The 14,835-nt window shown below is 38.1% G+C and overlaps 1 protein-coding gene and 1 long non-coding RNA gene across 3 annotated transcripts in view; both read right to left on the minus strand.

Moving 5' to 3' along the window:
• GBE1 (1,4-alpha-glucan branching enzyme 1) overlaps nucleotides 1–14,835 on the minus strand; it is a 148,862-nt gene that overhangs the window by 12,676 nt on the left and 121,351 nt on the right. For both annotated transcript variants that reach the window (XM_081199739.1, XM_081199738.1), the window contains exon 15: nucleotides 1,123–1,239. In XM_081199739.1, coding sequence (XP_081055865.1) covers nucleotides 1,123–1,239 — 117 coding nt within the window. The remainder of the gene's footprint in view (nucleotides 1–1,122; nucleotides 1,240–14,835) is intronic.
• LOC308590071 lies at nucleotides 7,245–14,805 on the minus strand. The gene is made up of 3 exons (XR_014009677.1): nucleotides 11,551–14,805; nucleotides 9,354–10,595; nucleotides 7,245–7,966 (listed from the first exon to the last, which is right to left on the minus strand). It is a non-coding gene; the product is annotated as an uncharacterized lncRNA (long non-coding RNA).

The following is a 14,835-nucleotide window of genomic DNA, read 5'->3' on the forward strand; positions in this document are numbered from 1 at the left end:
GTCAGCTATCTTATCCTGTAAGGCCTGCAAGCCTGGAATGGATGCACCCATTATACTAATATTTGTGAGAAGGGCTTCAAATTTCTAGTGATGTAAGCATTTTCTTCAGTAAGTTGCTAAGGAAAGTGAAGATGGTAAAAAGCCCATATATAATGTAAATGCGTAAGTAAATTTAGAGATGAGTCCAAGTGTACTGGAAGAACTCGAAAGAATGATCTACAAAAAATGCAAGCATGTACAGAGACTATGCACATACCAATATTAGCCAATATAGTGAGCTCATAATTTGTAAGAAATAAAGTATATCAGGGTAATGGGATATGGTTATAAATGTAAAATAGAACTGAAACAATGGGTTGTATACAACTCAGAGTAGATGTTCTGAATTTAATGGACCTAAATCAGCTGTCTATTGGGTCTACTCTAAGTAGGACTATCATTGTGTGTAAGCCAATGAATCAAAGGAGCAAAAATATTCTCCCCACATACTATCATGTTTTTAGGTCACCAAGAAAAAAAAGAGAGAGGTATGGTTTAGACATTGCTAAGTATAACCAAAAGTGAAAATAATTCACGGAACCCTAAGAAAAAAAAGCATATGTATCTACAGAACTTTGAAGAATTGTCAAACTAGTAATTTGTTACTCCTTGTTTAAGGGGCTCCCTAAGTCACTACTGGAAAAATTAGGATGTTGAGGCCTGTTCATGCAGCCAGACTCAAACACACACAGAGCAAAACTCAAAGTTTATATGTAAAAGGAAATAGTAAAACATGCAAGTTACTGAGACATGAAAATGCGACAATTCAGAATTAAACAGCATGAGAAAGAAAATGCAGACTAAAATGGTTTCATGCTTAGTTATTTCAGATAATTGTTGTATCTTGTTCAGTTATACTTGATATAGGATATTAAGGAACATTATTGTCCAACTATCAGTTGGCCCAAGTCACACCGCATTCACTGAAGGCCTTTAGTTTAATCTTAAGATTTTCATGCAAACTTCAGTAGTCATATTTCAGAGACAAAAGGCATAATGCAGGTTTTTAATAGGGAATTTAAAATGTTAACTATCACTGCAGACATACCTTTGCAGAAGTGAAGTAGAAAAAACTGTACTTACCAAAAGAGAATTAGGCCGACCGTTATGTCCATACTCCTGTGAGAAGAATTCTGTATTATGGTCCAGTCTGTTATGTCCTGCATACTCCGGAGCATCAGAATCCAGTGCAATTTTATACTTAAGGTAACGGTTAAGGAATTTACACTCGGTATAAACTGAAAATAGTTAATAATAAATGGAACCAAAGCAACTTAAAACTACCAAAATGAACTTTTCATGTAATATAACACATAGAGATCCCAACTGTGTTTGCCACACTACTCTAGAACATCACTCTAAAAGAAAAGTGCAGTCTATTCCCCAACTACATGTAACAGAATACTATCAACTGTAGCAGCAAATGTATCCCTCAGATTTACTAGTCATCTGTTTTACTAAAAGTTTAGTAAGAATATAATCTTGCAAGCACTATATTTTGTACCAATGGAATTGAAAATGGCAGTTCTTCCTCACCTGGAGTCATAGAAAGTTTCGAAATCACCCTCTTTTGTGACAGAGCAGCACTAACATAACTAATAGTCATTCACTGTGGGTGGGACCCAACATTAAGTCATTATCAGAGTAGACCTATTGAAAATAAATGCACTTCTAAGTATGACTTATATGGATCTCACCCTTTGCATGTAACAACAACAACAACTGCAACAACGACAGGGAAAAAATTCTCAATAGAGAAGCCAAAGACCTAGTTTGCATGACACAGTAAACCAAACTAAGGCTTATCCAGACCAGGCGAATATGTGAGCTCCCAAAGAGAAGCTTCGTCCCAAACCATAGTTTGACTTTCTATCAGGCAAACCAGGCCAATGAAGTAATGGCAATTTAAAACTCTCTCAAGAACTGGCTTTGCTTTCAAAAAGTTTTACTGGCAAAAGAAACAAAACTTAAGAGTGAAGAGGAACATGTTTGGAACAATGTTCCAGAACCTTAATTTTGAGCTGGGGAAAAGACTTTCTGATGGAGCCTCCACTAATAGGATTAGAGCAGAATGAAGCCATGCTTGTTCTTTTGATGATTCAAACTGCTCTAAGGCTTCATTGTTTGTTCAGCCTTTTGATCAAGTCTGAGGATTGCAATGCTAACGGAATTGGTATCATTTATATCTTTTGACACAACTCTCTCAGCTGAATTGGGCTTTAGCAACAAGTTACAATTGTTTTTATTTATGCATCCAACCATCAGGAAGGAAGTCTGAAATACTGCATAAAGATGCTAAAATTGGAAGTCTGGTTGTTGAGAAAACAAATAAATTTATTGCCATTGGGTTGCATAATTCCACGATTTGTCATAAGAATGTGGCTCACCTCAAACGTCTTCAGTTCCAGTACTAATCCAATTTGCTTCTGAATGATGCCACATGATAAATGTTTAGGGTTTTTTTTGGGGGGGGGGATAATAACAATTATATTATTTATGTTATTGACATTCCATAAAATGGTTTATTATCTAGCACTTTGTTCAAAACAAAGAAGAGATTTTAAGTTGAGACAGTTCCAAGTTGTAATAATAATAATAATAATAATAATAATAATAATAATAATAATAATAATTTATTATTTATACCCCGCACATCTGGCTGGGTTTCCCCAGCCACTCTGGGCGGCTTCCAAAAGAATATTAAAATACTATGATACATCAAACATTAAAAGCTTCCCTAAACAGGGCTGCCTTCAGATGTCTTCTAAAAGTCTGGTAGTTGTTGTTCTCTTTGACATCTGGTGGGAGGGCGTTCCACAGGGAGGGCGCCACTACCGAGAAGGCCCTCTGCCTGGTTCCCTGTAACTTGGCTTCTCATGAATCATGAGAGTTTAGGCTATATGGTTCTATTGATAGTACTTCTGTCCTATTTTTAAAATCTACTAGTGTGATTTTATTTTTATCAAGTTTGGGGAAATTACCAGCCTGGGCTGCCTGTGTAGACTCTGAACCCGTGGGAGTCCTGCCCCAAGTCTAAGAGTTGCACAAAGAGGGAGAGGGAACTACAGTGGTGCCTTGGTTTGCATATGTTTCGGATTAGAGACACATCAAACCCGGAAGTGCGTGTCCCCATTTGCAACCTTTTTTGGGATTACAACCCATTTTTTTTTTGGATTACGAACAAAAAATTTTTGGAGGCCCCATTGGCGAAAGCGTGCCTTGGGTTACAACCTGTTTTGGTTTACAAACGGACCTCCAGAATGGATTATGTTTTGTAAACCAAGGTACCAATGTACTTTATTTTCTTTTTGAACATTTTTATTACAAATATACACAACATATGTATAACATAATAAACACATTATAAATATTGATGAATAATATCTTATCAGCAAAAGGTGCTAGCTCACTATGAAAACCTTGAACTTTTTTAGCTGTGGGAATATTTGATATTTTTATTTATATTTTGTGTTGCTTTTTTGTAGTTTACCACCCTGAGCTTCTTGGAGAGGAAGGCAGAATTAATCAACAAAAGAAAACAATAATTTGACATTTACATTTTATTAATAAAGATGAATATATGCAAGATGCTTCATCTGATATCTTAGCAACAAGATGATTCTAGTATGGCAAATGCTCTGTAATTAATATCTGTATTAGATTGTTGTTTCATATAATAAATAAAAGGCACCCACAGTTGCTCAAATGTTTGCTTCTTTTGTCTGTCTTCATGTAAATGAGCAAAATCTGTTAACTTGACCTTTGAAGCTATTTACCGCACATAATCCTTTCCTTTTATGTTGGTGCTAGACAGCATCTATTTCGGAGACAAAACTGTTTTTGCTGCCGTTAAAAGATATGTGTGTGTGAATGATTTCTATCATTACGGCATTTCAAATGGAAGGGTTTGCCCTCCACTCCGCCTGTGCTGCAATCCTACAGAAAAAATGGTACCACTGGGTAAAAGGTCTATACAGTGGGACCTCGGGTTAAGAACATAATTTGTTCTGGAGGTCTGTTCTTAACCTGAAACTGTTCTTAACCTGAGGTACCACTTTAACTAATGGGGCCTCCCGCTGCTGCCGTGCTGCGGCGGCGCAATTTCTGTTCTCATCCTGAAGCGAAGTTCTTAACCTGAAGCACTATTTCTGGGTTAGTGGAATCTGTAACCTGAAGCGTCTATAACCTGAAGCTTCTGTAACTGAGGTACCACTGTAGAAGGAAGTTTGTTGTATGAGTGTGGGCTCTCTTCATAATATGGAACCATGATAATGTGGAGATATTATACACATACAGTAGGCTCTGTATGCGTATTTGCTGCCCCAACGTGTGACCAGAGGCTCACTGAACCTAGCTTCCCTCTTCAGAATATTGCAGCAAGAAGTCAGGTCTCTGCTCTCCTCCTCCACACAATTACAACCACATCGGGGGAAACACCACAGATGGTTCATAGTCTACTTTTTGCTCTTGAAGCAGCAGCTTTATGACTTCAACAACCAAAGCCTGCTTCTCAGCTAAATCTTTGTACTCGGTGCTGACTGTTGATGGTTACACCTGGCACAGCTACCTAGGAGAAAATGCTGCACTCTACATTTCCATGTTGCTCAAGCAAGCTCTCATCACCACATGGGCATACTTAACTTCCCATACCATGGCCATGAGTGCTAACATGCTATCTGCTAGAACACAGATTAAAAAAAGCCACACATGCAGAATTAAATGACTTTGAACTTTTCCAGCAATGACAAACCAAACTGCACCATCCCAGTCATGACTCCAACTGATGTAGCAACAGCATATATAACAACTATCAGGACTGATCATTATGCTGTTTGACACCATTTCCTAAGGTTTAAATATGAATTCTTGTTGGGTCTCTCTCTACGAAAAAGTATGTCTCCCATCTTTGTTTTCCAGAGATCGTTGTTAGTATTCATGCTTTGATGCTCTAGCAAACAGAGATGTTTATATAATATATTCATATTTCACAGCCAAGGGATTGAGATATGCTTTTTGCATTCCTGTTATCTTTAGTTTTCACCTTGTTAACTTGCTTTCCCTTCCATTGTACTTCAACCAATATATGTATATATAAAACACAAACTTGTACCAGTTTCACCATGTGATGAAGCAGGCTTTTGCCTATAGAAACTCATGTCACAATAAGCCAGTTGGCTTTCAAAATCCCACAGCACTTTTGTCTGTTTGAAAGAAGCCACAGAACATATAACCACCCAAACTGCCCAAGACTCCAGTACTGGGGCTTCCCGGTTCACTTTTATTATTATTCTTGGAGAGCATCTCTTGCACCAAAGTGAATAGGGTAACTCTGGCTCCAGTGTGTACATCAGAGCATCTGCGGGCATACTGGAGATATTGGACCATATAAAATTCTAAAAGAGTTAATATTAATATAGTTCATACCTAGTTTTAGGCTATAGTTTTTCCTCAGTTTTTAACTGCTAGCTCTATTGCCTTTCATATAATGCCAAGCTCCGAAAGCCAGAAAATCTAAAACACTGGCACACTCTATTTTATAAATATGCCTAAATGGCTCCTTGTTTTATTGTCACAGACCACACAGAGACCTATAAAGAACAACTTCAGATAGTCTCTCTGGTGCCTTTTAAAACTCAGCACCAGCAAATGCTTCTACTGTGTCACTGTAGTTTATGAATGTGAGCATAATGTTTCCCACCGGCATTTCTACAGTATATGTTACATTTTATAATTCATCATTGTTGCCGAAAGCTCTGACATCTTTAAAGGCTGCTTTAAATTTATTTACCAGCAAATGAAAATGTTTATAGCTTTGTTAATTTTAAGAATAATATATATGGTCACATCTCCCTAAGCAAGGCTATGGAAGTAATTCTAACAATGCTATATTTACCTAATGATATTTTCCTCTTGCTCCACTCTATATCTCTCTCAATTTGCTGTAATAAAATTACTCATAAACATGTTAAGAAATTTTTCACAAATGGAGAAAGGAACAGAAAAACAGTTTTTGTACAAAAAGACCCAAACTGTTCCAAAATAAGTTCACTGTGGGTTCAATTCCTTTAGCATTTGAAAATATCTAAAAGTCAATTCCCTATTTCCTGCCTAAAAGTCACTGGGAAAGTTTCTGCATAGCATGTGTGTCCATGTCAGTGTCACATGATATGGAGATGATATACCATATTGGCCCGAATATAAGCCACATCCAAATATAAGCCGCACCTTTAAAATTGAAGGGGGGAGGGGAGAGAAAAAAGACAATACCCGAATATAAGCCGCTCCCTTAAAATTCTGTAGGCACTCACACCTGTTCCCGTTTTATTGTATGTCTGTTTCAGCAGCAATATTGTAAATGCCAAATGTTGCAAGGTCGTGAATTTAAGCCGCACTTTAACTTTTCACGGTTGGAATTTGGAAAAAAGTGAGGCTTATATTCAGGCCAATACGATTCTGTGGAAGCCACGTAACATTTCCTGCACGTTGTATAGGCAGCCCTACCATTGCAGCTACCACAGGAAACTATTAATGCAGGCTGAGGGTATAATATGACTACATACTCCCAAGTCTCTGCCTGTCCTCCCTTCAATCACCCTCCAGTACTATAAACAAGAGGGAGATGGAATGCAACTGGGGTGCATGCATACAACTTCATTCAGCCTGAGGGCTCACACTTGCAGACACAAACCTTAGATGGAACATGTCAACTACTCTACTGGAGTTTCTTCATAGGCAGTGATGTTATACATACCACACAGATATTGTTTTAATAACCAATAGATTTCTCAGACTAATTCATTTAGGTTCATCCCAATTATACCTCAGACCTGAACAGGTTTCCTTTATAAATATTTCTGTCATTCATACTTGAAATGAGGACTAAGAAGTACTTCCATTGCTTCTTGTATAATACCATTATTTTCATCTTCTACTCTAGCTCAAGTACAGAAGAGAGACCAAAGACAATCCGTCTGAAAACAAAACAAAATGCATTATCCTTACTGTTCAAACCCAATGAACCCATGCATAGAGTGAGTTTAAAATGAGAATCTTGTGATTATCTATTATATGACGTACTTAATTATTATGCTTTTGATGTTTTCAAACTAATTCTTAAAGCAAAGCATTATTTTTCAAAAAAAATCTTATGCCGGCTTAATGACACATAAAGCATCATTAGGTAAATTCAAACCACATATAAAGCAGAAAATTAGTATTTCACCCGTAGCATAAACGATAATTGTCATTTATGAAGATTATGATACGGCATAATTAAGACCTTTTGTTTAGAGAAGGCTGATGAGAATTTATGCCCAATTGCTGAAAAATGTGGCATGCCAGCATTGATCAAAGTATTAATGGGGGAACTATTAGCTTCCTTCCTTTCTGATTTCATTTCTGTAGACATTTGTCATGAATCTTAGAAAAGAAACGGTTCTGGTCTGTCACAGATAAAACAGTCCTCTAGGAAAATATTTTAATGGCAAGTTTCAACAGCTGTAATCGTCTCGGAAAGGACTGTAGCTCTGAGAATGGGGTGGAGCACAGCAGCAGAGCACATACTCTGCAGGCAAGATGGCCAAGGTTCAATCTAGAGGTCTGGTTCAATCCTAGGCATCTCCAGTTGGGTTCAGCCAGTGCTACTCAGAGCGCAGGAAACACTGAGCCAGATGGGCTAGCAGTCTGATTTGGTGAAAGGCTATATCCCTAATGTGACCCCCTTTCCTAATCCAAAATACTTCAAAAACACCAAAAAACGTGACATAAGGATCATTGGCATTATCATGAGACCTCTAATCATGTAGATGTCTAGATTCAGAAGAACATCTGTGAAGTTGTAAGGATGTGATTCTTTTTGTGACAGCTGATCTGGTTATTTCATTTTAAATAGAGGTCACAACAAAGGCTGAAGCGACTTTTGCATAAACTAAAAGGATAAAATAAAGTAAGAACAGCATCTTTCGTATTGTATTGTCGAGCCACTAAAATATTGAAGCCTCTGGTGTAATGAAATAATTACATGTTGTACAGTACTTGGGGGGGGGGGTAGAAAGAGAATCCGCAGCTGCTGATTTATGTCCCTCCCCAACCCATGGGTCACCAAATTAAGCTAAGGCTTAATTCTTCCTTCTCAGCTGTAATGTTGCTATGAAACCACTCTTCCCCACTGTAATTAGGCTTGGAAAGAACTTGGGGTTTTTTCGTGCCTAATTTTTGTGAGAGGGGATTTTTGTGAATCTCCTTTCTGGAGTTTGCAGCTGGGAGGGAAAGCTTCCTGACTCCCCAACTGTACTCCCCAGGAAGATCACCCCCAACATTAGGTTTAGAAACGCCTAATTGCTGGTGGTGGGGAGTTGGGGAGGGGAGGAAGAGCAAAACATGCACACGTATGAGCTAAATATTATATTATTATAATTCATCATAATAAATTTATACGCTGCCCATCTGACAGGGTTACCTCAGACACTCTGGGCGGCTTCCAACAAATTAAAACACAATATGACACCAAACATTAAAAACTTCTCTATACAGGGCTGCCTTCCAATGTCTTCTAAAAGTCAGATAGTTGTTTATTTCCTTGACATCTAATGGGAGGGCATTCCACAGGGTGGGTGTGACTACCGAGAAAGCCCTCTGCGTGGTTCCCTGAAGTATATACATGTGTGTGTGGCACTATGACAGTTTCTTCAGTTTGCAAATGTGCCCTGCTGCGATAAGCTGTGCCTGAAAAAGGATTTCCTTTTGTTTCATTCCTATGAACCCTATCTTGTGTGGCCAAGAAGAGAAGATTTTTCACCTGGCCTTCATCCGTGAAAGGCAACAGGGTTTTTAAATGTTATTTTACCACATTTATCTACTACCTGGATATACACTATTCACAACTGTGTCCTGATACTGACCAGACCGAGGCTCCCTTCAGCAAGGTAGTAGCTGCCTCATGTGCCCAGGGACAAATTGGAAGTTTCAAGTGGGAGTCTTGTTTGTGATAGGCATTAATTGCCTATTAATTGCGTCCAAGCAAAAGAAAATCAGTTTTATAGTGCAACATATATGCAGAAAGGGCATTAATGGTTTGTTTTGTGAATACATTTTCCACCAGTTTGAATGTATTGGAGATTATTATAGTCACTTGTCTGTTTTCTATTTTATTTACAATGACCAACAATTATTTTTTTCTTACATAGAATCTGAAACTTTTTCCATTCATCTAAGCTGTCTGTAGCACAAAATGTTGTGAAAACAACTTAAATGCATCAGCAAAACTGAATTTATTTCACTCTGCTTTTAAAAATAAAAATTAAAGTTTTGCTTACCAGGAGTTGTCGCTCTACAAGGTGTCCTCTGAAGCTTTCCAGAATATTCCAGTATCTCACCTTACACATGTGCAGTTCTAGACCTGGGACTGTGCAGATGCCGCAACAAACTAGTAAAAAGCATGCTGCCCGACTACTACGTTACATGAAATCTGAATTTCGTTCTAAAGCCCTCCCCGCCCAGACACCATTTCAATAGTAGGTGAGAAGTGTTCTCATTCCCTGATATTAACCTTAACAGATGAAGCACCTTGATGGAGCTTGGCATTTGGCTGATCCTAAATTAAATTCTTTGTCTTCATTTTATATAAAGCTTGAATTCTAATAACCAGGGACAGTTACATAACTGCACTTCAAAGCAGCGAGCAAACGAAGCAGCTACAAAGCAACATTTTTGCCTTGGGCAATCACACTCCAGTGACTCATTCAAGTGACCTTATTTGCTCATTAGAAGCTCTAGGTGCAGGTTGCAAATGTCAGGGAGCTTAAATTTACATCTTTAAGAAGTACAGCTACCTGAATTTTAATGCTAATCTTCCTGAGATCTCAGGCCATATCTAACATTATTTACTTAGCTATCCAGTTGACATACTGCTCCATTCCTACTATGAATCTGCATTAGTATGCCCTTCACCCTAGTTATTAAATTGTTTGATGCTTCATGTAGTATGCAAAACTAGAAAGCTTGCAGCTGAGGTAACCCTTTCTCTTTGACCCTTTGCGAAACTTTTTTTTAAAGCATCAGGCACTGCAGTGACATTATCATGCACACTGGAGGTAAAGGAACAACCCATTCTTTAAAAAACAAAATAAGCTGGAAGAAGGAAAATGGAAGTTCACACATCTGAATTTCTTTTTCTATATGTGATGAGACTATATTCCGCTTGCTGGAACAGCTCTTCCGACCAGAAAGCACAAATAAAAATAAAATTACAACATGGGGCAACATCTCTTGAATGCATGGGGAACTGGAAATTTTCTGAACCCTCTGATAGGAAATGTTAGGGGCATGTGGGTTTGTATAGTATCCATGTATTTCACAGTATTTATAAACCCACCCTTCATCATGCTGATCTCAGGGAAGGTTAAAAACAAAATGCGGACCTAAACCAAGTAGATTAGCACTACATAGGTCAGCAACACATACAAATATCATGGGTGAAACCCAACACTGCATGCACCTTGACATGTGCAACAAGACACTTCCCCTCTCAAAAGAACCAAATCTTCTTCCACAGTGTCCTCAGCTTTTTAGGATTTGCACACACACGCACACTTAAAAAATTATAATACATTAAACAGCAGGCAATTGAAAAACAACGGGCTAGAAAGACTGTCCCTGAAAGTCTGAGTAGTGAGAAGAAAGCAAAGTAAAAAAGACTTATGCACAACACGGTTTAAGGCAAAAAGCCTACAGTATATGAAAAGTTAGTTAATAATATAGGAATGCAAATTAAATAGGCACTAAGAGTCATTTAGTAAGCAAATAAGAAAGGACAGCAAAAGCCTTCACATTATTTCTGCAATTCCTTCATTTTTGTGTATACCAAATTTTTGAAAGTTCTGGTAAATTTTCTATCCATAACCTTTTAAAGTCCATAGAATGTGAAACGCCATCATTTCTTGCTAGAGGGTTGAACACACATTTCCAAGACATGACTGAAAGCTTCATCTACTTGGATGAAATTCACAGCCTGGATTAGAAAAAAGCAGGAGAGGCCTTCTCAGTGTATGCTGACAGTGCTAGCTACAGTGGTACCTCGCAAGACGAATGCCTCGTAAGACGAAAAACGCGCAAGACGAAAGAGTTTTCCGTTTTTTGAGTCGTTCCGCAAGATGAATTTCCCTATGGGCTTGCTTCGCAAGATGAAACGTCTTGCGAGTTCTTGCGAGTTTGTTTCCTTTTTCTTAAAGCCGCTAAGCCGCTAATAGCCACTAAGCCGCTAATAGCCGTGCTTCGCAAGACGAAAAAACCGCAAGACGAAGAGACTCGCAGAACGGATTAATTTCGTCTTGCGAGGCACCACTGTATTCTTAAAAGCATGACTTGTGCTATGTGGATGAGTTTCTCCCTATGTTTTTCACGTCCAGTGGCACCATGGTTTGATCAATACCTGTGTAGGCACTCTAGATGTTCCTTTGAATGCATTTTTCATATACTGTATAAAGTTCTCTTGCACTGTAGGCAACACAGTACTTCAGCTAAATGAAATGCTCATGTATGGGTGCATTTGTGAAGTCTCAAGAGGACAGAAGCTCTGAGACACAGAACAGGTGCTTTCTGCCACAAATTTCCTGAGTTTTAACACTGTGGTAGAAGCTGGTTAAATGAAGACACAGGTAACTGTGAGAGTCAATATCACACATAGAGCCAGAATTGTGCTTGAAGTTTTCATGTCAGTAATTCACACTCTTGGAGGCAAAATCCTGCTGGGAAGCAGTGTGGCAAAAATGGCAACAAAGTTCAGATTATGCATACTATAGTTATTTAACGCATGCGCGTTACCGTGTGTGTGTGTTTCCTGTTGATGGGTTTAGCCCATTTGTGAGTGACACAAGATACACTCTTCTATGTGGAACTTCTTTCCCCATAGAGTTGCATTTGTCCCACTATCCCCATCAACATTTTGATTTAAATTAAATATGCACTTGTTTGTCTAGACATTTGGAGATAGGTGATTCGGGTTTGATGGCCTAGTATAGTCAATGTCTGTTCTACTGATGTAAATTGTTTTTAGCTGATATTATTTTCTACTATTTTTAAAATTACTTTTATTTTAATAGGCTAGAAAAACATTCTATTTTTTACTATGTCGTACAGTGCCCTAGGCTGCTACAGGAGAAAGGATGGAGTACAAATAAATAAATAAAAATAAAAGATATCTTGTGCATTGGTTTCTCCATTAGGAGATTTATTTCCCCCCCTCTCTTAATATTAAAAAGGCATGTTGAATTTTCTGTAAGCAATTATTTGTGTTGAGAATGTCTGATGTATTTTCACTTCATTAAATCCTAATCTGATTTCCACTGAGTCAAAATAAATGTAGAGAGCACACAAGAAACAGCGGCAAATGCTACCACTGGGTGCATCTCTCAAACAAATTTTCCAATAACATTTGCTTGAATAAGAATTCAGTTTTGCTTTGACTAAGCTTATGTTCAGTTCACAGTGTTGAGAATGCATTGATGCCCTGGACAAACTAGCAATGGACCAAACTGATTGAAAACCACTGAGACTTGTGATTCACAACAGGAAAATGGGAGCTAGGGAATTTGACTCAAAAACTGTACACTATATAGTGGTCTAGCATAATTCAAGGTGAAAACTACCATTAATTCACAGTGGATTCTATTGGTCTTCATCAGTCTCATATGTACAATGGAAAATGCCAAGAGTTTACATGCACACTAAAATACAGATAATGCATAAATATTTGGGTTCCCTTTCCATACACATATGTAAAGTAGGCTAAAATTTAGCTTTCATCTGCAAGCCCTTCTACTAAATACCACCACATGGAAATGATGTCATGGAATAATTCATAAACAGTCTACATAGTTTGCCTCTCCAAGGACAACAATCTCCATTATGGGAAGAAACAGGGCAGCCAGGGGCTGGCATTTGCATTGGATCGCCCAGAGGGTTAGAGGAGCAAAGAGGCAAGGAATGCAATAGTGCAGCGAAAGGAAAGACAACAGTGGGTTAAGAAAAAGATGCTTAATAAATGGATTGGTGCAAGAGGAAGAGGTCTGATGGGCAGACAAGGTACAGGTTTGACAAAGGTAGACTGCAAGGATAAGAAGGAGGTAGCATGCATGTGGGGAAATATCATGCAGATTCTATGAACAGTTGAGCTATGAGCTGATGGAAAAAAATGAGAAAACAAGGATGCTTTGGAGACTGGGTCCTGCTGACGAGAAAAGCAAACACAGAGAGAGGCTTAAAGAGACATGCTGGAAGCTGATTATCATCTCAGGAACCTGTATTCATTTAAAGTCAAAGCCTTCACACAACACACACAGAGAAGAGAAGTTATAGATGGGCATTATAAAATACCTGCTGTGGCCCTTTGCCCATGTTGGAAACTCGACTGCTACCGACGCGATGAGGCAGAGCAAGAAATAAGCCTATTTACCAAATAAACTTTGGCAATGCATATAAAGTTACTGAAAGCAAACAACAACAAAAACCAGCAAACATAAAAGGTAAAATTTGCTAAATCCTGGAAGTTACTAATTTTCAAGGTAACTGGCAAAGCTGTCATTAAAAGAGTGAGCCAAGTACAACAAAATTATGCATAATTTCACAATGATAAGAAAATACTGAGAAACAACGTAAGGCCCTCCAACGTTGCTATCCCAATAACAAATAAAGGGTGCAAGGCTCTGAATGCAGATTTGGTTTGAGGAAGGCGGGCATGGAGCAAATTGGTTCCTGTCCCACTGTTGCATGAACACATCCTAGCTAAAGAGCCTGGGGAAGGAGTCCAATTCCCACGCAAACTGACCCAGATTTGAAGTTCCAAATTAAATGGTTTACTTTGCAAGTGAAGGCCTTGTATAAAATGTAGTCACATCCCAAGGCACAAAAAAACTAATAGCAAGAGTCTGAACATTCTTACTCAGACGTAAGTCTCCGTGTGTCATGGGGCTTACTCCCAAACTGATATTTAGGACTATAGTATAAAGATTTGTAACTGTCTTTGCTCAGATGCATCTTTTTTTTATCTATGTCTCTCTCATCACCCCAGCTCTCTATTCTCTGCCCACTATTAAACTTTTAAACTCTCTAGGGCAGGAATCTTTTCTTTTCTTTTGCTTTGCATATAGAGAAAAGAAACTGCACATTGGTGGTGCTATATAAATTAAAATATCAACTACAACAGGAGCTATGTGAACCCTACTGCTATAAACACATTTACTACACATTTGTGTCCATCCATATACTCAAGGATGTTTACCTTATGCATTTTTTCACATTGTTCCGCTATTATGCAATTAATAAAATGCAAACATACTGTGCATTTACAAGTGTACATTTTGTTCTAATGAAGAGCCGAAGTAACAGAATTTAAATCAACACTGCAAAAATAAACTACTAAGCAAAACTATATATTGAAGTCAAATTTTAAACAACAGTGAAGACATATCATGCCGTTAGAGGCCCATTATGGCTGTTTTGACTGTTTTCAGATTTTTTATTTTAAAAGCAGTTTTATTGCTGATGTTTTTGGTGCCCATGGAACCTTGGGGAGAAAGAGTAGAATATAAATGTAAATGTAAATAATAATAATAGTTTACATTCATAAGGTGTAAGCCTCTGGCTTGTGAGCTCTTCTGTCACTTCTCTGGCATGACCACAAGGAGGAAAACATCTGCTTCCTGCTGTTCAATAACTGAGGTTTACCATTAAATTTAAAAAGAGTGATTAAACTATTGTTTATTGAAACACACCAAGATGACAAATCATAGTTTTATGTCC

The sequence above is a fragment of the Podarcis bocagei genome (genome assembly GCF_964188305.1).
Source record: "Podarcis bocagei genome assembly, chromosome: 6".
NCBI classification, from domain to species: Eukaryota; Metazoa; Chordata; class Lepidosauria; order Squamata; family Lacertidae; genus Podarcis; species Podarcis bocagei.